Source organism: Procambarus clarkii, chromosome 42 (genome assembly GCF_040958095.1).
Source record: "Procambarus clarkii isolate CNS0578487 chromosome 42, FALCON_Pclarkii_2.0, whole genome shotgun sequence".
NCBI classification, from domain to species: domain Eukaryota; kingdom Metazoa; phylum Arthropoda; class Malacostraca; order Decapoda; family Cambaridae; genus Procambarus; species Procambarus clarkii.
Genome location: NC_091191.1, coordinates 23,749,052 through 23,776,197, shown reverse-complemented (window position 1 = coordinate 23,776,197; position 27,146 = coordinate 23,749,052). Strand labels below are relative to the sequence as shown.

Genomic DNA, 27,146 nt, shown 5'->3' with positions numbered 1-27,146 from the left:
TGAGCCAACATGTCAAGGAACCCACAAGAGTGAAAGGCAATGATGAATCAGCTAGACTCGACTTGATATTCACCCTGAATGAGTCATAAATAAGGGAAGTCAAAGTTGAAGCCCCCATAGGAATGAGTGACCACAGTGTACTGACCTTTGAGTACTTGGTGGAGGTAGGGATAACCTATCCAAGGATGGGATCGGAGGGAAAAAGACTGAATTACCGAAGAGGAAAATATGACGAGATGAGAAACTTCCTCAGGGGAATATCATGGGAAACAGAACTTAGAGACAAGAATGTGCAGGTCATGATGGATTTTGTCACCCAGAAGTGCCAGGAAGCTGCAGACAGGTTTATCCCCGTCCAAAAGGAGAAAAACGAAAAACAACAGAAAACCCCATGGTTCAACCAGGAATGTAAGGTAGCGAAGCAACTGAGTAAAAGAACATGGAGAAACTACAGAAATAACAGAACACCAGAGAGCAGGGAGAGATACCAGAGGGCCAGGAATGAGTACCTCAGAGTGAGGAGGAAAGCAGAGAGACAGTTTGAAAATGACATCGCGAGTAAAGCCAAGACCCAACCAAAGCTGCTCCACAGCCACATCAGGAGAAAAACAGCAGTGAAGGAACATGTGATGAAGCTGCGGAAAGGGGAGAACAGATACACAGAGAATGACAAGGAGGTGTGTGAAGAACTCAATAAGAGATTCCAGGAGGTCTTCACAATAGAACAAGGAGAAGCCCCTGCACTAAATGAGGAGGCGGCAAACCAAGCAACCTTGGAGGAATTTGACCTCACCAGTGATGAGGTCAAAAGGTGTCTGCTGGAGCTGGATGTGACAAAGGCTGTTTGGCCTGATAGAATCTCACCATGGATACTAAAGGAATGTGCAGAAGCACTAAGTGTGCCACTCTCTATGGTGTATAGCAGGTCACTGGAAACAGGAGACTTACCAGAAAGTTGGAAGACAGCTAACGTGGTCCCAATATACAAAAAGGGTGACAGGCAAGAGGCACTGAACTACAGGCCAGTTTCCTTAACTTGTATACCATGCAAGGTGATTGAGAAGATCGTGAGGAAAAGGCTCGTAGAGCATCTGGAGGGAAATAACTTTGTAACGCACCACCAACATGGGTTCAGAGATGGTAAATCGTGCCTCACAGGTTTAATAGAATTTTATGACCAGGCAACGAAAATTAGGCAGGAAGGGTGGGCCGACTGCATTTTCCTGGATTGCCAAAAAGCCTTTGACACAGTACCTCATAAAAGGCTGTTAAAAAAGTTGGAGCAACGGGCAGGAGTAAAAGGGAAGGTGCTCCAGTGGATAAGGGAGTACTTAAGCAACAGGAAACAGCGAGTAACGGTGAGGGGGGGGGGAGACATCAGAGTGGCGAGATGTCACCAGCGGAGTCCCATAGGGCTCAGTACTTGGGCCCATCCTGTTTCTAATATATGTGAACGATCTTCCAGAGGGTATAGACTCATTCCTCTCAATGTTTGCTGATGATGCAAAAATTATGAGAAGAATCAAGACGGATGAAGATAGACAGAGACTACAGGATGACCTGGATAAACTGGAGGAATGGTCTAGAAAATGGCTGCTAAAGTTCAACTCAGGAAAGTGTAAGGTGATGAAATTAGGCGAAGGGAGCAGGAGGCTGAACACAAGATATCATCTGGGAGGGGAAATCCTGCAAGAGTCAAATAAAGAGAAGGATCTGGGGGTTGATATCACACCGAACCTGTCCCCAGAGGCCCACATCAAAAGAATATCATCAGCGGCATATGCTAGACTGGCCAACATAAGAACTGCCTTCAGAAACTTGTGTAAGGAATCTTTCAGAACCCTGTATACCACTTATGTAAGACCAATCCTGAAGTATGCAGCTCCAGCCTGGAGTCCATACCTAGTTAAACACAAGACAAAGTTAGAGAAGATTCAGCAGTATGCCACCAGGCTCGTCCCGGAACTGAGAGGATTGAGCTACGAGGAAAGGCTAAAGGAGCTGAACCTCACATCCCTGGAAAACAGAAGAGTAAGGGGAGACATGATAACCACCTACAAAATTCTCAGGGGAATTGACAGGGTGGACAAAGGCAAACTCTTCAGCACGGGTGGAACACGAACAAGGGGACACAGGTGGAAACTTAGTACCCAGATGAGGCACAGAGACGTTAGAAAGAATTTTTTCAGTGTCAGAGTAGTTAATAAATGGAATGCATTAGGCAGTGATGTGGTGGAGGCTGACTCCATACACAGTTTCAAATGTAGATATGATAGAGCCCAGTAGGCTCAGGAATCTGTACACCTGTTGATTGACAGTTGAGAGGCGGGACCAAAGAGTCAAAGCTCAACCCCCGCAAGCACAATTAGATGAATACAACAATTAGGTGAGTACACACACACACGCACACACGCACACACACACACACACACGATATTGCAGTGATATGACCAAGTGACAAGACTGAGGAAAACAGAAGGGGCATATACAGAAAGCGACAAGGAAATCTGCGAGGTACTGAATGCAAAATTCCATGGAGTGTTCACTACCGAGCCTGAGCAGCTCCCATTGTTAGAAGAGATTACCCAAGATGAAAGACTATCAGATATAGAGGTGACAGCAGAGGATGTAATGAAACAGTTGACAACACTGGATGCAAATAAAGCTGTTGGACCAGACAAAGTATCACCGTGGATACTTAAAGAGGCAGCGCAGGCTCTCAGCGTGCCTCTGGCAATGATCTTCAATGAGTCACTTATGTCGGGAGAATTGCCCAGTTGCTGGAAGGAGGCAAATGTCGTACCGATTTTCAAAAAGGGGGATAGGGAGGAGGCACTTAACTACAGACCCGTATCACTGACAAGCATCCCCTGCAAAATACTTGAAAGAATAATTAGGCTCAGACTTGTTGAGCACCTGGAGAGCATTGGGTTTGTAAACAAGCACCAACATGGGTTCTGGACAGGGAAATCATGCCTAACAAACCTTTTAGAATTCTATGATAAAGTAACAAGGATAAGGCAGGACAGAGAAGGCTGGGCAGACTGCATATTTCTTGACTGCCAAAAGGCCTTTGATACGGTACCGCACATGAGACTGCTATACAAACTTGAGAGGCAGGCAGGAGTAAGCGGAAAGGCCCTAGTATGGGTGAAGAACTACCTAACAGGAAGGAGCCAGAGGGTAATGGTAAGGGGCGAAAAGTCGGACTGGCGAACAGTAACAAGTGGAGTACCTCAAGGATCGGTGCTGGGACCAATCCTCTTTCTAATTTACGTAAATGATATGTTTACAGGAGTGGAATCATACATGTCGATGTTTGCAGATGACGCAAAATTAATGAGAAGAGTTGTGACAGACGAGGATTGTAGGATCCTCCAAGAGGACTTAAACAGGCTGCAGAGATGGTCAGAGAAATGGCTACTGGAGTTTAACACCAGTAAATGTAAAGTTATGGAAATGGGATCAGGTGACAGGAGACCAAAGGGACAGTACACAATGAAGGGGAACAGCCTACCTGTAACGATTCGAGAAAGAGACCTGGGAGTGGATGTGACACCTAATCTAACTCCTGAGGCACATATAAATAGGATAACGACAGCAGCGTACTCTACACTGGCGAAAATTAGAACTTCATTCAGAAACCTAAATGAGGAAGCTTTTAGGGCGCTTTACACTGCCTACGTGAGACCCGTCTTAGAGTATGCCGCGCCATCATGGAGCCCCCACCTGAAGAAACACATAAAGAAACTGGAGAAGGTTCAGAGGTTTGCGACGAGGCTTGTCCCAGAGCTACGAGGGATGGGATATGAAGAGCGGCTGAAGGAACTGAACCTTACGACACTAGAGAAAAGAAGGGAGAGAGGAGATATGATAGGGACATATAAAATACTCAGGGGAATTGACAAAGTGGAAATAGATCAAATGTTCACACGTAATAATAACAGAACGAGGGGACATGGGTGGAAACTGGAAACTCAGATGAGTCACAGAGATGTTAGGAAGTTTTCTTTTAGCGTGAGAGTAGTAGAAAAATGGAATGCACTTGGGGAACAGGTTGTGGAAGCAAATACTATTCATACTTTTAAAACTAGGTATGATAGGGAAATGGGACAGGAGTCATTGCTGTAAACAACCGATAGCTAGAAAGGCGGGATCCAAGAGTCAATGCTCGATCCTGCAAGCACATATAGGTGAGTACATATAGGTGAGTACACACACACACACACACACACACACACACACACACACACACACACACACACACACACACACACACACACACACACACACACACACACACACACACACACACACACACACACACACACACACGTACATGTTCTAACATACAGACGTATGCGGATCTCTGGTAGTTACCGCTGGCGGCTCACAGCCGGCTGCGGCCTGCTTTACCTAGCAGTAAATATGTTCACTTGAGGTAACTGTTGTGTGGTATCCTGGGGGCGGCTCCAATGGGCCCCCATTGTCCTCCACAATGGTGGGATCCCCTTACGCACTTATGTATTTATTGTTTTTATTTATGCATGCAAGTTTTATTTATATATACAAGTAGGTACATTGGGTTTATTAGAGTACAAAGCATTGATATTTATACACTTTGTAAAGCCACTAACACGCATAGCGTTTCAGACAGGTTCTTAATCCAACAGATAATTTTTAGTAGGTAATTTCTAACAAAATTTAAAAAATTTTAACAGGTTAATAGGTACATTAAAGTAGAATTTGAATGTTATCAGTAGGTACACTGTAGCATAATTTGAGGAATATTTCAAGGTACAGTGCAGTAAAATATGCGTTCAGTACAACTAACATGAAAAAGATAATAACAATGATTACAATAGTGAGATTTCTTGGCTCAGGAACATATGTTGGGAGATTGTGTAGCACAAGATACAGTGAGAGTTTAAAGCACTAGGTAGGAAACTATGCAGGTGAAATTAGGTACTTTTTGGTTTTAGTTTTGTATAAGTTAAAATTTGGACAGCTTTTCAATTCGTTAGGGAGTGAGTTCAATAGACTAGGTCCCTTTTTTGCATGGAGTATTTACACAGATTATGTTTACACAGACTTAATCAGGATATCAAATATGTTTTGATAATCTATCATAATCTGGATATGTTTATTTCTCGTGTGGTGATTATGGGTTCTATTACATCGGTCCAGGAAGAGTTTCAGAACAGAATTTGCATTTTGGAACAGGGTTTTCTAAATGTAAATGACACAAGAATGTGTGGAGTGAGTTTATGTTTAGCATTTAATTCTATTAAAATTTTGCCCAGAGAGGCGAGTTTATTGGGCGAGTATGTCCACTCACCCTGGGAGAGGCCATACCACCATAGCTGCATGTACAACACTCCCCAATAGGAACAAAACCCACTGGGTTGTTCCAATAGGTGAACAACCCTGTCACTTGTACCCAGACACAGCTGGGACTCTCTTAACTGTCTCAAGTGAACAACTCATCAAACAAGAAGATTAACATCTGTCAACTCTTAAAATCTTATCTTATCTTGAGGATGCAACATGGGGAAATCCTTTAAGAACAGTGTGAATATTTGACAAATAGTGAGTTCCTAACGCAAGGAATGTGGGGTTTATTATTCTACACATATTTCTAAGGGACACAAAAGGGGGGACATAATGGATGGGACACAAGACGTGGGACACAAGGGGGTGAGACACAATGAGTGGTACACAAGGGATGGGACACAATGGGTGGGATACAAGGGGTGAGACACAAGGCGTGGGACAACAAGGAATGGGACACAAGGTGTGGGACACAAGGGATGGGATACAAGATATGGGACACAATGTGTGGTGGGCCGGTGGTTGAGCGGGTGTCCCGGTGGCTGAACGGACATCACGCTGGGCGCATGATCCTGTGGTTCGATCCCGGGCGCCGGCAAGAAACAATGGGCAGAGTTCCTTTCACCCTAATGCTCCTGTTATCAAGCAGTAAATAGTTCCTTGGAGTTAGACAGCTGTCACGGGCTGCTTCCTGGGGTGTGTGTGGTATGGGGGAAAAAATTAGTAGCTAGTAACAGTTGAGTGACAGTTGAGAGGCGGGCCGAAAGAGCAGATCTCAACCCCCGCAAGCATAACTAGGTGAAGGGATTAATTATTAATTATTAATTAAGGAATTAAGGGATGATACAACTAGATGAAAACAAGGGGTGGGACACAAGGAATGGAACACAAATGGTGGGATACAACCGTTGGGACACAAGGGATGGGACACAAGGTGTGGAAAACAAGTTGTGGAGACACAAGGGGTTTGGCACTATAGATGAAACACAAGGGATGGGACACAAGGGTTAGGACACCAGGGTGGGACACAAGGGATGAGGCACAAGAGATTGGACACTAGGGATGGGATACAAGGGGTAGGATACAAGGGGTGGGTAACCAAAGGTGGGACACAAGGTGTGGGACACAAAATGTAGAACTCAATGAATGAGTGGGCCACAAGGAATGGGGCACAAAGCGTGGGGCACTAGGGATGGGGCACAATGGGGTGAGACGTACACAAGAGGTGGGACAGAAGGGGTGGGATACAAAGTGTAGGACTCAATAAGTGGGCCACAAGGGGTGGGACACAAGGAGTGGGACACAAAGTGTAGGACACAAGGAGTGGGACACAAGGGATGGGACACAAGGAGTGGGCCACAAAGTGTAGGACACAAGGAGTGGGACACAAGGGATGGGACACAAGGAGTGGGCCACAAAGTGTAGGACACAAGGAGTGGGACACAAGGGATGGGACACAAGGAGTGGGCCACAAAGTGTAGGACACAAGGAGTGGGACACAAGAGGATGGGACACAATTTGTGGGAATAGACTCATTTCTCTTAATGTTTGCTGATGAAGCAAAAATTATGAAGAAGATTGAAATAGAGGATAATAGGAGGCTACAAGATGTCCTAGACAGACTGAATGAATGGTCCAACAAATGGCTACTAAAGTTCAACCCGAATAAATGCAAAGTAATGAAACTAGGCGGTGGAAACAGGAGGCCAGACACAGGATATAGAATAGGCTATGAAGTACTTCATGAAACGGACAGAGAGAAAGATCTAAGAGTTGATATCACACCAAACCTGTCTCCTGAAGCCCACATAAGAAGAATAACGTCTGTGGCATATGCGAGGCTGGCTAACATCAGAACAACATTCAGGAACTTGTGTAAGGAATCATTCAGAATCTTGTACACCACATATGTAAGACCAATCCTGGAGTATGCGGCCCCAGCATGGAGCCAGTACCTTGTCAAGCACAAGACGAAGCTTGGAAAAAGTTCAGAGGTATGCCACTATACTAGTCCAAGCACTAAAAGGCATGAATTACGAGGAAAGGATGCGGGAAATGCACCTTACGACACTGGAAGACAGAAGAGTAAGGGGAGATATGATCACTACCTACAAAATCCTCACAGGTATTGACACGGTAGACAAGGATAAACTATTCAACACTGGTGGTATTTCAGCACTAAACTATTCAACACTTTCCATCTGTGTCCCCTTGCGAACAAGGGGACACAGGTGGAAATTGAGTACCCAAATGAGCCAAAGGGACGTTAGAAAGAACTTTTTCAGTGTCTGACTAGTTCACAGGTGTAATGCATTAGGCAGCGATGTGGTGGAGGCTGACTCCATACACAGTTTTAAATGTAGATATGATAGAGCTCAGTAGGCTCAGGAATCTGTACACCAGTTGATTGACGGTTGAGAGGCGGGACCAAAGAGCCAAAGCTCAATTCCTGCAAGCCCAAATAGGTGAGTACAAGTAGGTGAGTACAAAGGGTGGAATACAAAGCGTGTGACAAAAGGGGTGGGACACTACAAGTGATACATAAGGTGTGGGACACAAAGAGTGGGACACAAGGGGTGAGACGCAAGGGGTGGGACACAAAGGGTGGGACACAATGGGTGGGACACTACGGGTGGGACACAAGGGGTGGGACACAATGGTTGGGACACAAGGGGTGGGACACAATGGGTCGGACACTACGGATGGGACACAAGGGGTGGGACACAAAGGGTGGGACACAACGGGTGGGACACAAGGAGTGGGACACAATGGTTGGGACACAAGGGGTGGGACATAAGGCGTGTTACACAAAGGGCGGGACACAAAGGGTGGGACACAAGGGGTGGGACACAAGGGGTGGGACACAATGGTTGTGACACAAGGGATGGGACACAAGGGGTGGGACACAAAGGGTGGGACACAAGGGGTGGGACACAAGGGATGGGACACAAGGCGTGTTACACAAAGGGCGGGACACAAGAGGTGGGACACAAAGGGTGGGACACAAGGGGTTTGACACAAGGGATGGCACACAAGGGATGGGACCCAAGGGGTATGACAAAAGGCGTGGGACACAAGGGATGGGACAAAAGGTGTGGGACTCAAAGGGGGGGGGACACAAGGGATGGGACACAAGGGGTGGGACACAAAGGGTGGGAAACAAGGGGTGGGACACAAGGGATGGGACAAAAGGTGTGGGACACAAAGAGTGGGGCACGAGAGGTGAGACACAAGGGGTGGGACACAAAGGGTGGGACACAAAGGGTGAGATACGAGGAGTGGGACACAAGGGGTGGGACACAAAGAGTGGGACACAAGAGGTGAGACACAAGGGGTTGGACACAAGGGGTCGGACACAAGGGGTGGGACACAAAGGGCGGGACACTACAGGTGATAAACAAGGGGTGGGACACAAGTGGGTATTACACAAAGAATGGGACACAAGGAATGGGACACAAAGTGTCGGACACAAGGGGTGGGACACAAGTTGTGGAGCACAAGCGATGGGACACACGGTGTGGGACACTAGGGGTGAGACACAAGTTGTGGGACACAAGGTGAAGGACACAAGGGGGGACACAAGGAGTGAGATACAAGTTGTGGAATACAAAGGGTGGGACACAATGGGTGGGACATATAGAGTGGGACACTAGGGATGGGACATATCCCTTGAGGGACACAACAGAGGGATATGACCAGGGAGGAGAGACGAAGGGCAGCAGCAACAAGGAGAGGGAAAGGAATCAGGGAACCACAACCCAGAACCCTACGATTCCAGAAGGGAGTGGGGAACCCTCCACAGGCAATTCAACAGCCCCAATGGGAGGAGGATCACACCCATCTCCCACCCAATAGAAGCCCTACCTGCCCCATCCCCTACACTCCTCCACCACCTTAAGCCCTCCCCTCTCCCCCAACTCCCTATCCCCTCCCTCCTTCATCACCCTCTCTAAGCTCTCCCATCTCCCCCAAATCCTCTTTCCTCCCCCTCTTCCCCAAGCCCTTCTTTCTCCCCCACCCCTCCCCAAGCCCACCTTTCTCCCACCCCAAAACCCCCTCTTCTCCCCATTCCCCCAAGCCCTCCCTTCTCCCTCACCCTTCCAAGCCCTCACTTTGCCCCTACCCTCCCCAGACCAGATCCTCCCAGCCACCCCACAACCCAAGTCCCCCTTTCTCTCAGCTCCCCTCACGACCCAGGGCCTCCGCTTCCCCAACTCCATCCCAGACCCTCCACGTTTGCCTACTCCAGTGGAATCAATAGAAACTGTGGATGGACAGGAATGAATTTGAGATTACCAGTGGAGATGTAAGAAAGCTTTTGCTGAGTTGGATGTGACAAAGGCTATGGGCCCAGATGGAATATCACCATGGATACTTAAGGAAGGAACAGAAGTACTGTGACTGCCACTCTCCATGGTGTATAACAAATCACTGTGGGGTAACAGGGGAACTGCCAGAAATTTGGAAGGCGGCAAACATTGTCCCGATATACAAGAAGGGGGATAGACAGGAGGCACTGAACTACTGGCCAGTGTCCCTAACTTGCATACCATGCAAGCTAATGGAGAAAATTATGCGCAAAAAAGCTAGTCGAACACCTGGAGCGAAGGAACTTTGTGTCACAACACCAACATGGTTTCAGGGATGGCAAGTCATGCCTCACGGGAGTAATTGAATGTTACGATCAGGCAACACGAATCAGACAAGAAAGAGGGGGTGGGCAGACTACATATTTTTGGATTGCCAGAAAGCCTTTGACACAGTGCCACACCAGAGACTAGTGTGAAAGCTGGAGATGCAGGCAGGAATGAAAAGGAAGGTACTTCATAGGATACGTGAGTACCTAAGTAACAGAAGGCAGCGAGTCACTGTGCGGGGTGATATCTCAGATTTGCGAGACGTCACCAGTGGGGTCCCGCAGGGTTCAGTCCTTGGAACCATACTGTTTCTTATATATGTAAATGATCTTCCAGATGGTATAGAATTATTCCTCTCATTAATTGCTGATGATGCAAAAATTATGAAGAGGATTAAGACGGAGGAAGTCAGTATGAGAATACAAGATGACCTAAATAGACTGTATGAATGGTCCAACAAATGGCTACTAAAGTTCAACCCGAGTAAATGTAAGGTAATGAAACTAGGCGGTGGAAGCAGGAGGCCAGACACAGGATACAGAATGTGAGATGAAGTCCTTTATGAAATGGACAGAGAGAAGGATCTAGGAGTCGATATCACACCAACCCTGTCTCCTGAAGCCAACATCAAAAGAATAACATCTGCGGCGTATGTAAGGCTGGCTATCATCAGAACAGCCTTCAGGAACCTGTGTAAGGAATCATTCAGAATCTTGTATACCACATATGTAACACAAATCCTGGAGTATGCGGCGCCAGCATGGAGCCCGTACCTAGTCAAGCACAAGACGAAGCTGGAAAAAGTTCAGAGATGTGCCACTAGGCGAGTCCCAGAACTAAGAGGCATGAGTTACGAGGAAAGGCTAAGAGATATGCACCTCGACACTACAAAACAGAGGAGTAAGGGGAGACATGATCACTACCTACAAAATTCTCAGAGGAACTGACAGGGTAGATAAGTATAAACTGTTTAACACGAGTGGTGCGCAAACAATGGGACACAGGAAGAAACTGAGTACCCAAATGAGCCTAGAAACATTAGAAAGAACTTTTTCAGTGTCAGAGTGGTTAACACGTGGAATGCATTAGGCAGTGATGTGGTGGAGGCTGACTCCATACACAGTTTGTAATGTAGATATGATAGAGCCCAGTAGGCTCAGGAATCTGTACTCCAGTTGATTGACGGTTGAGAAGCGGGACCAAAGAGCCAGAGCTCAACCCTTGCAAGCGCAAGTAACTAAGTACAATTAGGTGAGTACAAGGTGGGGGACAAAAGTGGAGGGACACAAGGGATGGGACACTAGGGATGGGACACTAGGGATGGGACACTAGGATGGGACACAAGGGGTTTGACACAAGAGGAGGGACACACGGGGTGGGACACAAAGGGTGACAGACAAGGGATGGGACACAAGGTTGGACACAAAGTGTGGGACACAGGAAGTGGGCCACATTGGATGAGACACAAAGTGTGGAACATAAGGGGTGGGACACAAAAAGTGAGAATTAGGGGATGGGACACAAGGTGTAAGACAGAAGAGATGGGACACTAGGAATGTGACCCAAGGGGAGGGACACAAGGTGTCCCACACTTGTATCCCAAAGTGTGGGATACAAGTGATGGGACGCAAGGTGTGGGACTCAAAGTGTGGAACCCAAGGGGTGGGACACAAGGGGTAGGACGCAAGGAGTGGGACACAAGGGATGGAATACAAGGGACGGGACACAAGGAGTGGGACACAAGGTGTGGGACACACGAAGTGGGACACAATGAGTGGGACACAAGGGGTGGGACACAAGGGGTGAGTCACAAGGGGTGGGCCACAAAGGGTGAGACACAAGGGGTGGGACACAAGGGGTGGGACACAAAGGGTGAGAGACTAATTGTGGGACACAAAGTATGGAACACAAGGGGTGGGACAGAAGGAGTGGGACACAAGGGGTGGGATAAAAGGGGTAGGAGACTAGGGATGGGTCAAAAGGGGTGGGACACAATGGGTAGGACACAAGGTGTAGGACACAAGGGTGGGACACAATTGATGAGACACAAGGGGTGGGACACAAGCGATGGAACACAAGGGATGGGACACAAGAGGTGGGACACAATGAGTGGGACACAAGGGGTGGGACACAAGGGGTGAGCCACAAGGGGTGGGCCACAAAGGGTGAGACACAAGGGATGGGACACAAGGGATGGGACACAAGGGGGGTGAGACACAGAGAGGTGGGATACAACAGGGTGGGACACAAGGGATGGGACACAAGGGATGGGACACAAGGGATGGGATACAAGGGATGGGACACAAGGGATGGGATACAAGGGATGGGATACAAGAGGGTAGGACACAAGGGGTGGGACACAAGGGGTGGGACACAAAGGGGTGTGACACAAGGAGTGGGATACAAGAGGGTGGGACACAAGGGATGGGACACAAGGTGTAGGACACAAGGGTGGGACACAATTGATGAGACACAAGGGGTGGGACACAAGCGATGGAACACAAGGGATGGGACACAAGGTGTGGGACACAAGGGATGGGACAGAAGGGATGGGACACTAGAGGTGGGGCACAAGAGTTGGGACACAAGGGGTGGGAAACAAGAGTTGGGACACAAGGGATGAGACACAAGGGATGGGACACAAGGGATGGGACACAAGGGGGGTGGGACACAAGGGGTAGGACACAAGGGATGGGACACAAGGGCGTAGGATACTAGGGATGGGACGCAAGGGATGGGACACAAGTGGTGAGACACAAGGGATGGGACACAAGGGATGGGACAGAAGGTACGGGACGCAAGGGATGGGACACAAAGGATGGGACACAAGGGATTAGACACAAGGGATGGGACACAAGGGATGGGACACAAGGTACGGGACGCAAGGGATGGGACACAAGGGATTGGACACAAGGGATGGGACACAAGGTACGGGACGCAAGGGGTGGGACACAAAGGGATTGGACACAAGGGGGTGGGATTTTTATTATTATTATTATTATTTTCTACCACTGACGTGGCCACACATTTACAATGCTAACCAGCATATATACATTTTCTTCTGTCCTCCATGGACAGGGTTAGAGATGTGTTAAACATACAGTTCAAGGGTTTATTGAACACTCAACCACAGAAGGTGATTCGGTGCTTTTAAAATGCTAAGCTAACCTACATACGTAAATACATAGATACACAGATTTACGTATGCCCTACATAAAGTGTTCGATGTGTCTTTTACATAGTGTCATTAATGTGCATTTACAAAGGTGAAATGTAATTCTGGTCAGCTTCCATATATACTTTATGCACATTCATTTACATACACACACACATATATATACGCACATATACATATATACATACATATATACACACACATATGCATTCACATACATTTGTCTCTTATACTCTGACAGGGTGAGATAGCTGATAGAGAAACTAGTGTGCAATTAAGCACTTAATCACTGAAGGTGATTAAGGTGCTTTTACAAGCTCAGGTTATATAGTTACATCACATACATACATTGTATAATTGATACATTTCATGGTTAATCTTAGGTACAAGTACAATATATCATTAAGTGTTCCAGTACTCATATAGTAACTACAGAGTTCAGCATACCTTAGCCCAGGAGGGCGAAAGTCAGTCAATATGGGACATTCTACAATATAATGTTCAAGAGAGAGTGCATGTTTTCTCTTTCACAAAGTTGACGCATTGTGTACTCGACATTTGGGTTTTGAGAAAGCTGCCAGATACGTCTATATCCCAGGCGTATTCTGGCCACTATAACATCACATTGCCGGGTTCTTGTTCTATTAGTCCCTTATGTGAATGTCTCCTCACGATATCTATCATAATATTTAATGCTACAACTTTCAGGTCTTTGTGATTTTGTTAGGTCTGTGAGATCTTCATTAGATATTTGTTTAAGTATTCTCTTTGTCACTGCTAATGAAACACCCGTATCAAATTCTACCACTGGTTTTCTACAGGCTGTCTTTGCAAGCATATCAACAGTGTCATGCCTTGAGATGCCAACATGTGATGGTATCCATAGGAATTTAATTTCAAATCTGTTTTCTTTAGCAGCTAAAACTTTCATTCGAATATCTCTGACTATTTTCTGGGTGTCACTACTATGTGCGTTCAATGCCAGGAGTGCACTCTGCGAGTCACAGTATATGAGTCCACTGCTTTTGTCTTTTAAAAATTCAGTGGCAAGATATATGCCTGCAAGTTCGGTTTGAATTGTACTTGCCCAGTCATTGACGCGCTTCATTGCTGTATGTACGAGAGAAGATTGTTCAAATATATTGCATGCACATCAGGTACATCGTCCACCTTCTTCTACAGAACCGTCGGTATAGCACTGATGCACATCGTTACCCATACTCTGAGTACTTTCAGTGATGCTTTTCAGTGTTAACTGTTTTAATAATATAGAGTGAACACTATCTTCGGTGCATTTACATAATCAACTGATAGATCCCAGTTATCCCATGGAGTAATTGGTTGATTAATCATTACTTGAGTTGGGTACATATTTAATATTTTGATGGAGTTGGCTACCTTGTAGAACCAAAATACATAATCAGATTTCGTTCTTCTTCTATAGACCTCAGGTGAGTGCAGCATATTAGAAAGTTTAGCTTGAAACTTCATGTGTTGTCTAGATCTACTCAATGCCTTCACGCCGAAAACTGTGCTAATAGACAAAATTCTCTCACTTATGGTAGTTAATTTTAACTCTGCTCTCATATTAACTATTCTCGTGGACTTTGGAGCCCCAAGGATGAGACGCATAGCTTCATTTTGTAAGGTTTCAAGAGATTTCAGCTCTTTGTCAGTATACAGTGTGAGATGCAGAGCATTGTAGTCAATCACAGAGCGTATAAATGATACATAAAACATTGTAGCAAGTCTCACTATACTAGGGATGGGACACAAGGGGTGGGATACAAGGGTGTAGGATACTAGGGATGGGACACGAGTGGGTGGGACCTAAGGGGTGGGATACTTGGGATGGGACACAAGAGGGTGGGACACAAGGGGGTGGGACACAAGGGAGTGGGATACAAGGGATGGGACACAAGAGGATGGAACACAAGGGGTAGCACACAAGGGATGGGACACAAGGGGTGGGACACAAGGGATGGGACACAAGGGGTGGGACACAAGGGATGGGACACAAGGGATGGGACACAAGGGGTGGGACACAAGGGATGGGACACAAGGGATGGGACGCAAGGGGGAGGGACACAAGGGATGGGACACAATTGATGGGACGCAAGGGGTGGGACACAAGGGGGTGGGATACTAGGGATGGGACACGAGGGGGTGGGACACAAGGGATGGGACACAAGGGGTGGGACACAAGGGATGGGACACAAGGGGTGGGACACAATGGGTGGGACATAAGGGGGTGGGATACTAGGGATGGGACACGATGGGTGGGATACTAGGGATGGGACACGATTGGTGGGACACAAGGGGTGGGACACAAGGGGTGGGACACGAGGGGTGGGACACAAGGAGTGGGACACACTGGGTGGGATACTAGGGATGGGACACGATTGGTGGGACACAAGGGGTTGGACACGATGGGTTTGACACATGGGGTGAGACACTAGAGGGCCTGGTAGCCTGGTTGATAGCGCGCAGTACTCGTAATTCTGTGGCGCGGGTTCGATTCCCGCATCAAGCAGAAACAAATGGGCAAAGTTTCTTTCACCCTGAATGCTCCTGTTACCTAGCAGTAAATAGGTACCTGGGAGTTAGTCAGCTGTCACGGGCTGCTTCTTGGTGTGTGTGTGTGTGTGTGTGGTGTGGAAAAAAAAATAGTAGTAAACAGTTGATTGACAGTTGAGAGGCGGGCCGAAAGAGCAAAGCTCAACCCCCGCAAACACAACTAGGTGAATACAAGGGGTGAGACACAAGGGGTGAGACACAAAGGGTGTGACACAAAGGGTGGGACACAAGGGGTAACAAGTGTGGACATGTTACTAATAACATGTCAAATTATATATTAACATTTGTTTTTTTCTTTTGAAGTAGACTCACTCACTCTCTCGCTCTCTCTCTCTCACCCTTTCTCACTCTCTCTCTCTCTCTCTCTCATCCTTTCTCACTCTCTCTCTCTCTCTCTCTCTCTCTCTCTCTCTCTCTCTCTCTCTCTCTCTCTCTCTCTCTCTCTCTCTCTCTCTCTCTCTCTCTCTCTCTCCCTCTCTCTCTCTCTCTCTCTCTCTCTCTCTCTCTCTCTCTCTCTCTCTCTCTCTCTCTCTCTCTCTCTCTCTCTCTCTCTCTCTCTCTCTCTCTCTCTCTCTCTCTCTCTCTCTCTCTCTCTCTCTCTCTCCCCCCCCATGTCTCTCACACATCTCCTCCTCCGTCACAGGTGCAGCAATATATAAGCAACTTCGGGGGTGACCCTGACCTGGTCACTGTCTTCGGCCAGAGCGCTGGAGGAGCCAGCTCCTCCTGGCTACAACTCACCCCCCTTACTAATGGTGAGTCATCCTTGACCCCCTTAATAATGGTGAGTCAACCTTCACCCCCTTACTAATGGTGAGAAACCCTTCAACACTTTACTAATGGTGAGTAACCCTTCACCCCCTTACTAATGGTGAGTCAACCTTCACCCCCTTACTAATGGTGAGTCATCCTTGACCCCTTACTAATGGTGAGTCACCCTTCACCCCCTTACTAATGGTGAGTAACCCTTCACCCCCTTACTAATGGTGAGTCACCCTTCACCACCTTACTAATGGTGAGTCACCCTTCACCCCCTTACTAATGGTGAGTAACCCTTCAACACTTTACTAATGGTGAGTAACCCTTCACCCCCTTACTAATGGTGAGTCAACCTTCACCCCCTTACTAATGGTGAGTCATCCTTGACCCCTTACTAATGGTGAGTAACCCTTCACCCCCTTACTAATGGTGAGTCACCCTTCACCACCTTACTAATGGTGAGTCACCCTTCACCACCTTACTAATGGTGAGTCACCCTTCACCCCCTTACTAATGGCGAGTAACCCTTCACCCCCTTACTAATGGTGAGTCACCCTTCACCACCTTACTAATGGTGAGTCACCCTTCACCACCTTACTAATGGTGAGTCACCCTTCACCACCTTACTAATGGTGAGTCACCCTTCACCACCTTACTAATGGTGAGTCACCCTTCACCCCCTTACTAATGGTGAGTAACCCTTCACTCCCTTACTAATGGTGAGTCACCCTTCACCCCCTTACTAATGGTGAGTCACCCTTCACCCCCTTACTAATGGTGAGTCACCCTTCACCCCCTTACTAATGGTGAGTCACCCTTCACCCCCTTACTAATGGTGAGTCACCCTTCACCCCCTTACTAATGGTGAGTCACCCTTCACCCCCTTACTAATGGTGAGTCACCCTTCACCCCCTTACTAATGGTGAGTCACCCTTCACCCCCTTACTAATGGTGAGTCAACCTTCACCACCTTACTAATGGTGAGTCACCTTCACCCCCCTTACTAATGGTGAGTAACCCTTCAACACCTTACTAATGGTGTGTCACCCTTCACCCCCTTACTAATGGTGAGTCACCCTTCACCCCCTTACTAATGGTGAGTCAACCTTCACCACCTTACTAATGGTGAGTCACCTTCACCCCCCTTACTAATGGTGAGTAACCCTTCAACACCTTACTAATGGTGAGTCACCCTTCACCCCCTTACTAATGGTGAGTCACCCTTCACCCCCTTACTAATGGTGAGTCACCCTTCACCCCCTTACTAATGGTGAGTCACCCTTCACCCCCTTACTAATGGTGAGTCACCCTTCACCCCCTTACTAATGGTGAGTCACCCTTCACCCCCTTACTAATGGTGAGTCACCCTTCACCCCCTTACTAATGGTGAGTCACCCTTCACCCCCTTACTAATGGTGAGTCAACCTTCACCACCTTACTAATGGTGAGTCACCCTTCACCCCTTTACTAATGGTGAGTCACCCTTCACCCCCTTACTAATGGTGAGTCACCCTTCACCCCCTTATTAATGGTGAGTCACCCTTCACCCCCTTACTAATGGTGAGTCACCCTTCACCCCCTTACTAATGGTGAGTCACCCTTCACCCCCTTACTAATGGTGAGTCAACCTTCACCACCTTACTAATGGTGAGTCACCCTTCACCCCTTTACTAATGGTGAGTCACCCTTCACCCCCTTACTAATGGTGAGTAACCCTTCACCACCTTACTAATGGTTAGTCACCCTTCACCCCTTACTAATGGTGAGTCACCCTTCACCCCCTTACTAATGGTGAGTCACCCTTCACCCCCTTACTAATGGTGAGTCACCCTTCACCCCCTTACTAATGGTGAGTCAACCTTCACCACCTTACTAATGGTGAGTCACCCTTCACCCCCTTACTAATGGTGAGTCAACCTTCACCCCCTTACTAATGGTGAGTCACCCTTCACCCCCTTACTAATGGTGAGTCAACCTTCCCCACCTTACTAATGGTGAGTCACCCTTCACCCCCTTACTAATGGTGAGTTACCCTTCACCCCCTTACTAATGGTGAGTCACCCTTCATCACCTTACTAATGGTGAGTCACCTTCACCCCCTTACTAATGGTGAGTCACCTTCACCCCTTTACTAATGGTTAGTCACCCTTCACCCCCTTACTAATGGTGAGTCACCCTTCATCACCTTACTAATGGTGAGTCACCCTTCACCCCCTTACTAATGGTGAGTAACCTTCACCCCTTTACTAATGGTTAGTCACCCTTCACCCCATTACTAATGGTGAGTAACCCTTCACCACCTTACTAATGGTTAGTCACCCTTCACCCCCTTACTAATGGTGAGTCACCCTTCATCACCTTACTTATGGTGAGTCACCCTTCACCCCCTTACTAATGGTGAGTCACCTTCACCCCCTTTACTAATGGTTAGTCACCCTTCACCCCCTTACTAATGGTGAATCACCCTTCACCCCCTTACTAATGGTGAGTCACCTTCACCCCTTTACTAATGGTGAGTCACCTTCACCCCCTTACTAATGGTGTGTCACCCTTTTGCCCTTTACTAATGATTAGTCACCCTTCTCCCCTTTCAATTGGTGAGTCACGCTTCACCCCCTTACTATTAGTTAGTTACCCCTCACCCCTTTACCCATTATGAGTCATCTTTCACCCCCCTTATTAATGGTGAGTCACCTTCACCCCCTTACTAATGGTGAGTCACCTTCACCCCTTTACTAATGGTGAGTCACCTTCACCCCCTTACTAATGGTGTGTCACCCTTTTGCCCTTTACTAATGATTAGTCACCCTTCTCCCCTTTCAAATGGTGAGTCACGCTTCACCCCCTTACTATTAGTTAGTTACCCCTCACCCCTTTACCCATTATGAGTCATCTTTCACCCCCCTTATTAATGGTGAGTCACCTTCACCCCCTTACTAATGGTGAGTCACCTTCACCTCCTGCCCATGGTGAGTCTACCTTACCTACAGGCTTGTCGCACACAACGTCCTGGATCACACTTGTCCTGGGTCACAGTGTCCTGGGGTCACACTTGTCCTGGGTCACAGTGTCCTGGGGTCACACTTGTCCTGGGTCACAGTGTCCTGGGGTCACACTTGTCCTGGGTCACAGTGTCCTGGGGTCACACTTGTCCTGGGTCACAGTGTCCTGGGGTCACACTTGTCCTGGGGTCACACTTGTCCTGGTCACAGTGTCCTGGGGTCACACTTGTCCTGGGTCACAGTGTCCTGGGGTCACACTTGTCCTGGGTCACAGTGTCCTGGGGTCACACTTGTCCTGTGTCACAGTGTCCTGGGGTCACACTTGTCCTGGGTCACACTTGTCCTGGGTCACACTTGTCCTGGGTCACAGTGTCCTGTGGTCACACTTGTCCTGGGTCACAGTGTCTTGGGGTCACACTTGTCATGGGTCACAGTGTCCTGGGGTCACACTTGTCCTGGGTCACACTTGTCCTGGGTCACACTTGTCCTGGGTCACACTTGTCCTGGGTCACACTTGTCCTGGGTCACAACAACGCCCTGGGGTCACACTTGTCCTGGGTCACACTTGTCCTGGGTCACAACAACGCCCTGGGGTCACACTTGTCCTGGGGCACACTTGTCCTGGGTCACACTTGTCCTGGGTCACAACAACGCCCTGGGGTCACACTTGTCCTGGGTCACAACAACGCCCTGGGGTTACACTTGTCCCGGGTCACACTTGTCCTGGGTCACAACAACGCCCTGGGGTCACACTTGTCCTGGGTCACACTTGTCCTGGGTCACAACAACGCCCTGGGGTCACACTTGTCATGGGTCACACTTGTCCTGGGTCACAACAACGCCCTGGGGTCACACTTGTCCTGGGTCACAACAACGCCCTGGGGTCACACTTGTCCTGGGTCACACTTGTCCTGGGTCACACTTGTCCTGGGTCACAACAGCGCCCTGGGGTCACACGTGTCCTGGGTCACACTTGTCCTGGGTCACAACAACGCCCTGGGGTCACACTTGTCCTGGGTCACACTTGTCCTGGGTCACAACAACGCCCTGGGGTCACACTTGTCCTGGGTCACAACAACGCCCTGGGGTCACACTTATCCTGGGTCACAAAAACGCCCTGGGGTCACACTTGTCCTGGGTCACAACAACGCCCTGGGGTCACACTTGTCCTGGGTCACACTTGTCCTGGGTCACACCAACGCCCTGGGGTCACACTTGTCCTGGGTCACAACAACGCCCTGGGGTCACACTTGTCCTGGGTCACAACAACGCCCTGGGGTCACACTTGTCCTGGGTCACAACAACGCCCTGGGGTCACACTTGTCCTAGGTCACAACAACGCTCTGGGGTCACACTTGTCCTGGGTCACACTTGTCCTGGGTCACAACAACGCTCTGGGGTCACACTTGTCCTGGGTCACACTTGTCCTGGGTCACAACAACGCCCTGGGGTCACACTTGTCCTGGGTCACAACAACGCCCTGGGGTCACACTTGTCCTGGGTCACACTTGTCCTGGGTCACAACAACGCCCTGGGGTCACACTTGTCCTGGGTCACAACAACGCCCTGGGATCACACTTGCCCTGGGTCACACTTGTCCTGGGTCACACTTGTCCTGGGTCACAACAACGCCCTGGGGTCACACTTGTCCTGGGTCACAACAACGCCAAGGGGTCACACTTGTCCTGGGTCACACTTGTCCTGGGTCACAACAACGCCCTGGGGTCACACTTGTCCTGGGTCACAACAACGCCCTGGGGTCACACTTGTCCTGGGTCACAGTATAAGGGCCTCGCGGCTGAGTGAATAGGGAACGGGGGTCGTAGTCCTAATGCCCGGGTTCGATTCTCGGTGAAGGCGGAAAGAAATGGGCAGAGTTTCTTTCACCTAGATGATCTGTTCACTTAGCAGTAAACAAGTACCTGGGAGTTAGGCAGCTGCTACTGGCTGCTTTCTGGGGATGTGTGTGTGTGTTTGTGTGTTAGAGAGAAATATGTGTAGAAGACATAACACAGGAAAAATAGATTGGTTAGAAAGGCGGGGTCCAAGAGCTAATAGGTAGACTTTGCAGACACAATTAGTAAATAGAATGATTGACAAGTATCATGCTGCCTCACAGCGCTGTGCTCCTCCGTCCACAGAGACAGCGCCTCAGAACAACGGTCGTCAACTGTTTCATCGCGTAATTCCCGAGAGCGGGTCGGCCCTCGAGGTCTGGACCCTGGACAGTAACCCTCAGGAGTCCTACGACTACATGGCCTCCCTCCTCAACTGCTCCAGCCTCGACTGGTCCTCCGAGGACAAGGTCGCCTGCATGAGGACCAGGACCTTCCAGGAGGTCACTTGGGCCTCACTTAAGATTTATGTAAGTTAGTTGTTTTGTGTGTGGGTGTCTAACCCCCCTAATTATATATATATATATATATATATATATATATATATATATATATATATATATATATATATATATATATATATATATATATATATATATATATATATATATATATATATATATATATATATATCCTATCTCCTATATCTCCTTCCACCTATCTCCTTTCTTCTCCATCTCCTACCCTTATCCATCTTTCTATCCCAAAATTCTGCCCGCCCTCCATATCCTAAGCCCTTCCTAGTACTATATAGTCGTAATGGCTTGGCGCTCTATCCTGATAGTTTCCTTCCCCCCTCTCTTAACATTCACCCTTCTCACCCGTTCTCTTACCTTCTCTACCCTGTGTCCCTCTCTCCCACCATCCCCCTCCTCCTCTCTCACACACACACAACATTTAATATTATGAAATACTGAAAAAGCTGCCAATAAATTTACGGAAAACAGAACTCGTGATTATATCTCTGAGAGAGAGAGAGAAGGAAGGGTGGGTGAAAGAAGGAACGAAGGAAGGAAAAGGAGGAAAGAGAGGAGATTATTTGAAAAGAGGAATGGAGAATTGGGAATGTTCCGAAGAGAGGGAAGGAGAGAGGGAGGGGGCCTGTTGGGGCGAGGAGTGTGAAGAAAGAAAAAGAGGGGAGGAATGGGAGAGATGAGAAGAGGAAAACGGATGAGGGGGATCTCGGCGAGAAAGAAAGAGGGAAGAAGATGGAGATGAGAGAGAGAAGGGAGGAATAGGGAAACAGAGAGGAAAGAAGAAAGATTAGGAGAGAGGGAGAAAAGTGGGTCAGAGAGTCCCGAACTCAGCCGGGTAAACACCCCACCCACCATACTTATATATCTCATATATTTATTATCTCATGGAGACCGGCCTTTATCAACAGGCTGATGATCGTAAAGTTGGAGGTCTAGGCTTCCGGGGGTTGAGTCCCGTGGTGCAGGAGGAGCTGGCCCCTCCCGCCAACCACAGCCTGGAGGTGGTCGTCCCCCAGCACCCGAGACTCATCCTGCAGCAGGGAGAGTTCCTGAGGGTGCCCGTCATGACCGGCAGCGTCCGCGACGAAGGATCGCTCATCATCGGCCGTAAGGATAGTCTTACCTTGTTGACAATGTCTTGTTGTTTAGGTTAACTGCATTGTGTGGTGGAACCTTAAGTCTGGTTTGTGGTGGAACCTTAAGTCTGGTTTGTGGTGGAACCTTAAGTCTGGCTTTTAATGTATCCTTAAGTATGGCTTATAATGGAGCCTCAAGTCTGGCTTATAATGGATCCTTAAGTCTGGCTTATAATGGAACATTAAGCCTGGATTTGGATGCAAAAATAAAAGTGTTAATAATAATAGTTGTCATAATTATATTTAAAAACACCTTTCCCATAACTATGATCTTATTAAAATTAATAATAATGACTATACTGATATTTATAATTAAGGTAATTAATATGATAATCAAATTTGATATCACTAAAGTGTTACTGAAAGTTAGGTAGACTGTCCCTGTGTCCCTAAGTGGTGTACCTGTCCTGGTGTCTCTAAGTGGTGTACCTGTCCTGGTGTCTCTAAGTGGTGTACCTGCCCTGGTGTCTCTAAGTGGTGTACCTGTCCCTGTGTCTCTAAGTGGTGTACCTGTCCCTGTGTCTCTAAGTGGTGTACCTGCCCTGGTGTCTCTAAGTGGTGTACCTGTCCCTGTGTCTCTAAGTGGTGTACCTGCCCTGGTGTCTCTAAGTGGTGTACCTGTCCCTGTGTCTCTAAGTGGTGTACCTGCCCTGGAGTCTCTAAGTGGTGTACCTGTCCCCGTAGCACACCACTAAGCCCGTGCTACTCTCCTCAACAGTCTCCTACAAGGACTACCTGTACCCCAACCATCACTACACCAACGACACAGAGTTTATGAGGGACAACGCTCTCTCCACACTCATCAATGCCTTTGGTAAGTTACAGTGACGCCGGTACATCAGTTCATTTGAATGATGTGTTAACATATTAACTGTCAAATTGCTTGTCAGATTTCTTTGCTGGTGTTTGGTGAATTGATCGCTAGATCGAGTGATTAATTTACTGATTCCCTGACTACATAGTTGCCCCATAGTTTACCCCACTGCCCCACTGCTAAACTGTGACTAACGTTAAGTATTTTCCGAGCTAATGAGCTTTTTAATTGGCTGAATATTTGATTCATTTATATATATTGTTTCCTAGATTAACTGCCTCTGTAATTGCTCGATTAATTAATTGATTGATAGTTTCATAACTGCTTGACTGACTGACTGACTGGTTGATTGACTGAATTCGTAACTGGTTAAGTGATAGATTAATTAACTGACCGCTTGATTGGTCGAGTAGGTGACTGTCAGATTGATGTCGTGCCCTGAGCCAGAGTGACAGGTTGGTGATCTCTCCCTAACACAGGTATTGATGACGCCAACGGAGCGGTCACCGACACAATGCAGGTGGCCTACCTTCCCCACGCCACCATGGGCGTCTGGAACACCATGGTCGGGGGCATGATTGATGTAAGTTGCTCTTGGGTGATTGATGTAAGTCAACCTTGGGTGATTGATGTAAGTCAACCTTGGGTGATTGATGAAAGTCAATCTTGGGTGATTGATGTATGTTAACCTTGAGTGATTGATGTAAGTTAACCTTCGGTGATTGATGTAAGTCAACCTTGGGTGATTGATGTAAGTTAACCTTGAGTGATTGATGTAAGTCAACCTTGGGTGATTGATGTAAGTTAACCTTGAGTGATTGATGTAAGTTAACCTTGAGTGATTGAAGTAAGTCAACCTTGGGTGATTGATGTAAGTCAACCTTGGGTGATTGATGTAAGTTAACCTTGAGTGATTGATGTAAGTCAACCTTGGGTGATTGATGTAAGTCAACCTTGGGTGATTGATGTAAGTTACTCTTGGGTGATTGATGTAAGTTAACCTTGGGTGATTGAGGTAAATCAACCTTGGGTGATTGATGTAAGTCAACCTTGGGTGATTGATGAAAGTTACTCTTGGGTGATTGATGTAAGTTACTCTTGGGTGATTAATGTAAGTCAACCTTGGGTGATTGATGTAAGTTACTCTTGGCTGATTGATGTAAGTTAACCTTGGGTGATTGATGTAAGTCAACCTTGGGTGATTGATGTAAGTCAACCTTGGGTGATTGATGTAAGTTAACCTTGGGTGATTGAGGTAAGTTACTCTTGGATGATTGATGTAAGTTAACCTTGGGTGATTGAGGTAAGTCAACCTTGGGTGATTGATGTAAGTCAACCTTGGGTGATTGATGTAAGTTACTCTTGGGTGATTGATGTAAGTTAACCTTGGGTGATTGAGGTAAGTCAACCTTGGGTGATTGATGTAAGTCAACCTTTTGTGATTGATGTAAGTTACTCTTGGGTGATTGATGTAAGTTACTCTTGGGTGATTGGTGTAAGTCAACCTTGGGTAATTGATGTAAGTTAACCTTGGGTGATTGATGTAAGTTAACCTTGGGTGATTGATGTAAGTCAACCTTGGGTGATTGATGTAAGTCAACCTTGGGTGATTGATGTAGGTCAACCTTGGGTGATTGATGTAAGTCAACCTTGGGTGATTGATGTAAGTTAACCTTGGGTGATTGATGTAAGTTAACCTTGGGTGATTGATGTAAGTTAACCTTGGGTGATTGATGTAAATCAACTTTGGGTGATTGATGTAAGTCAACCTTGGGTGATTGATGTAAGTTAACCTTGGGTGATTGATGTAAGTTAACCTTGGGTGATTGATGTAAGTTACTCTTGGGTGATTGATGTAAGTTAACCTTGGGTAATTGATGTAAGTCAACCTTGGGTGATTGATGTAAGTCAACCTTGGGTGATTGATGTAAGTAAACCTTGGGTAACTGATGTAAGTCAACCTTGGGTGATTGATGTAAGTCAACCTTGGGTGATTGATGTAAGTTAACCTTGGGTGATTGAGGTAAGTCAACCTTGGGTGATTGATGTTAGTCAACCTTCAGTGATTGATGTAAGTTACTCTTGGGTGATTGATGTAAGTTACTCCTGGGTGATTGATGTAAGTCAACCTTGGGTGATTGATGTAAGTCAACCTTGGGTGATTGATGTAAGTTACTCTTGGGTGATTGATGTAAGTCGACCTTGGGTGATTGATGTAAGTTAACCTTGGGTGAATGATGTAAGTTAACCTTGGGTGATTGATGTAAGTTAACCTTGGGTGATTGATGTAAGTCAACCTTGGGTGATTGATGTAAGTCAACTTTGGGTGATTGATGTAAGTCACCCTTGGGTGATTGATGTAAGTCAACCTTGGGTGATTGATGTAAGTTAACCTTGGGTGATTGATGTAAGTTAACCTTGGGTCATTGATGTAAGTTAACCTTGGGTGATTGATGTAAGTCAACCTTGGGTGATTGATGTAAGTCAACCTTGGGTGATTGATGTAAGTCAACCTTGGGTGATTGATGTAAGTCAACCTTGGGTGATTGATGTAAGTCAACCTTGGGTGATTGATGTAAGTCAACCTATGGGGATTGATGTAAGTCAACCTTGGGTGATTGATGTAAGTCAACCTTGGGTGATTGATGTAAGTCAACCTTGGGTGATTGATGTAAGTCAACCTTGGGTGATTGATGTAAGTCAACCTTGGGTGATTGATGTAAGTCAACCTTGGGTGATTGATGTAAGTCAACCTTGGGTGATTGATGTAAGTCAACCTAGGGTGATTGATGTAAGTCAACCTAGGGTGATTGATGTAAGTCAACCTTGGGTGATTGATGTAAGTCAACCTAGGGTGATTGATGTAAGTCAACCTTGGGTGATTGATGTAAGTCAACCTTGGGTGATTGATGTAAGTCAACCTTGGGTGATTGATGTAAGTCAACCTTGGGTGATTGATGCAAGTCAACCTAGGGTGATTGATGTAAGTCAACCTTGGGTGATTGATGTAAGTCAACCTTGGGTGATTGATGTAAGTCAACCTTGGGTGATTGATGTAAGTCAACCTTGGGTGATTGATGTAAGTCAACCTAGGGTGATTGATGTAAGTCAACCTTGGGTGATTGATGTAAGTCAACCTTGGGTGATTGATGTAAGTCAACCTTGGGTGATTGATGTAAGTCAACCTAGGGTGATTGATGTAAGTCAACCTTGGGTGATTGATGTAAGTCAACCTTGGGTGATTGATGTAAGTCAACCTTGGGTGATTGATGTAAGTCAACCTTGGGTGATTGATGTAAGTCAACCTTGGGTGATTGATGTAAGTCAACCTTGGGTGAGCTGTG

General features: G+C 47.1%; 1 protein-coding gene across 1 annotated transcript in view; it reads left to right on the top strand.

Annotated features, from left to right (window-relative positions):
* LOC123770242 (juvenile hormone esterase) overlaps positions 1–27,146 on the top strand; it is a 64,726-nt gene that overhangs the window by 22,038 nt on the left and 15,542 nt on the right. The window contains exons 5-9 of the mRNA XM_069339945.1: positions 16,364–16,475; positions 21,623–21,846; positions 22,761–22,959; positions 23,707–23,802; positions 24,282–24,385. Coding sequence (XP_069196046.1) covers positions 16,364–16,475; positions 21,623–21,846; positions 22,761–22,959; positions 23,707–23,802; positions 24,282–24,385 — 735 coding nt within the window. The remainder of the gene's footprint in view (positions 1–16,363; positions 16,476–21,622; positions 21,847–22,760; positions 22,960–23,706; positions 23,803–24,281; positions 24,386–27,146) is intronic.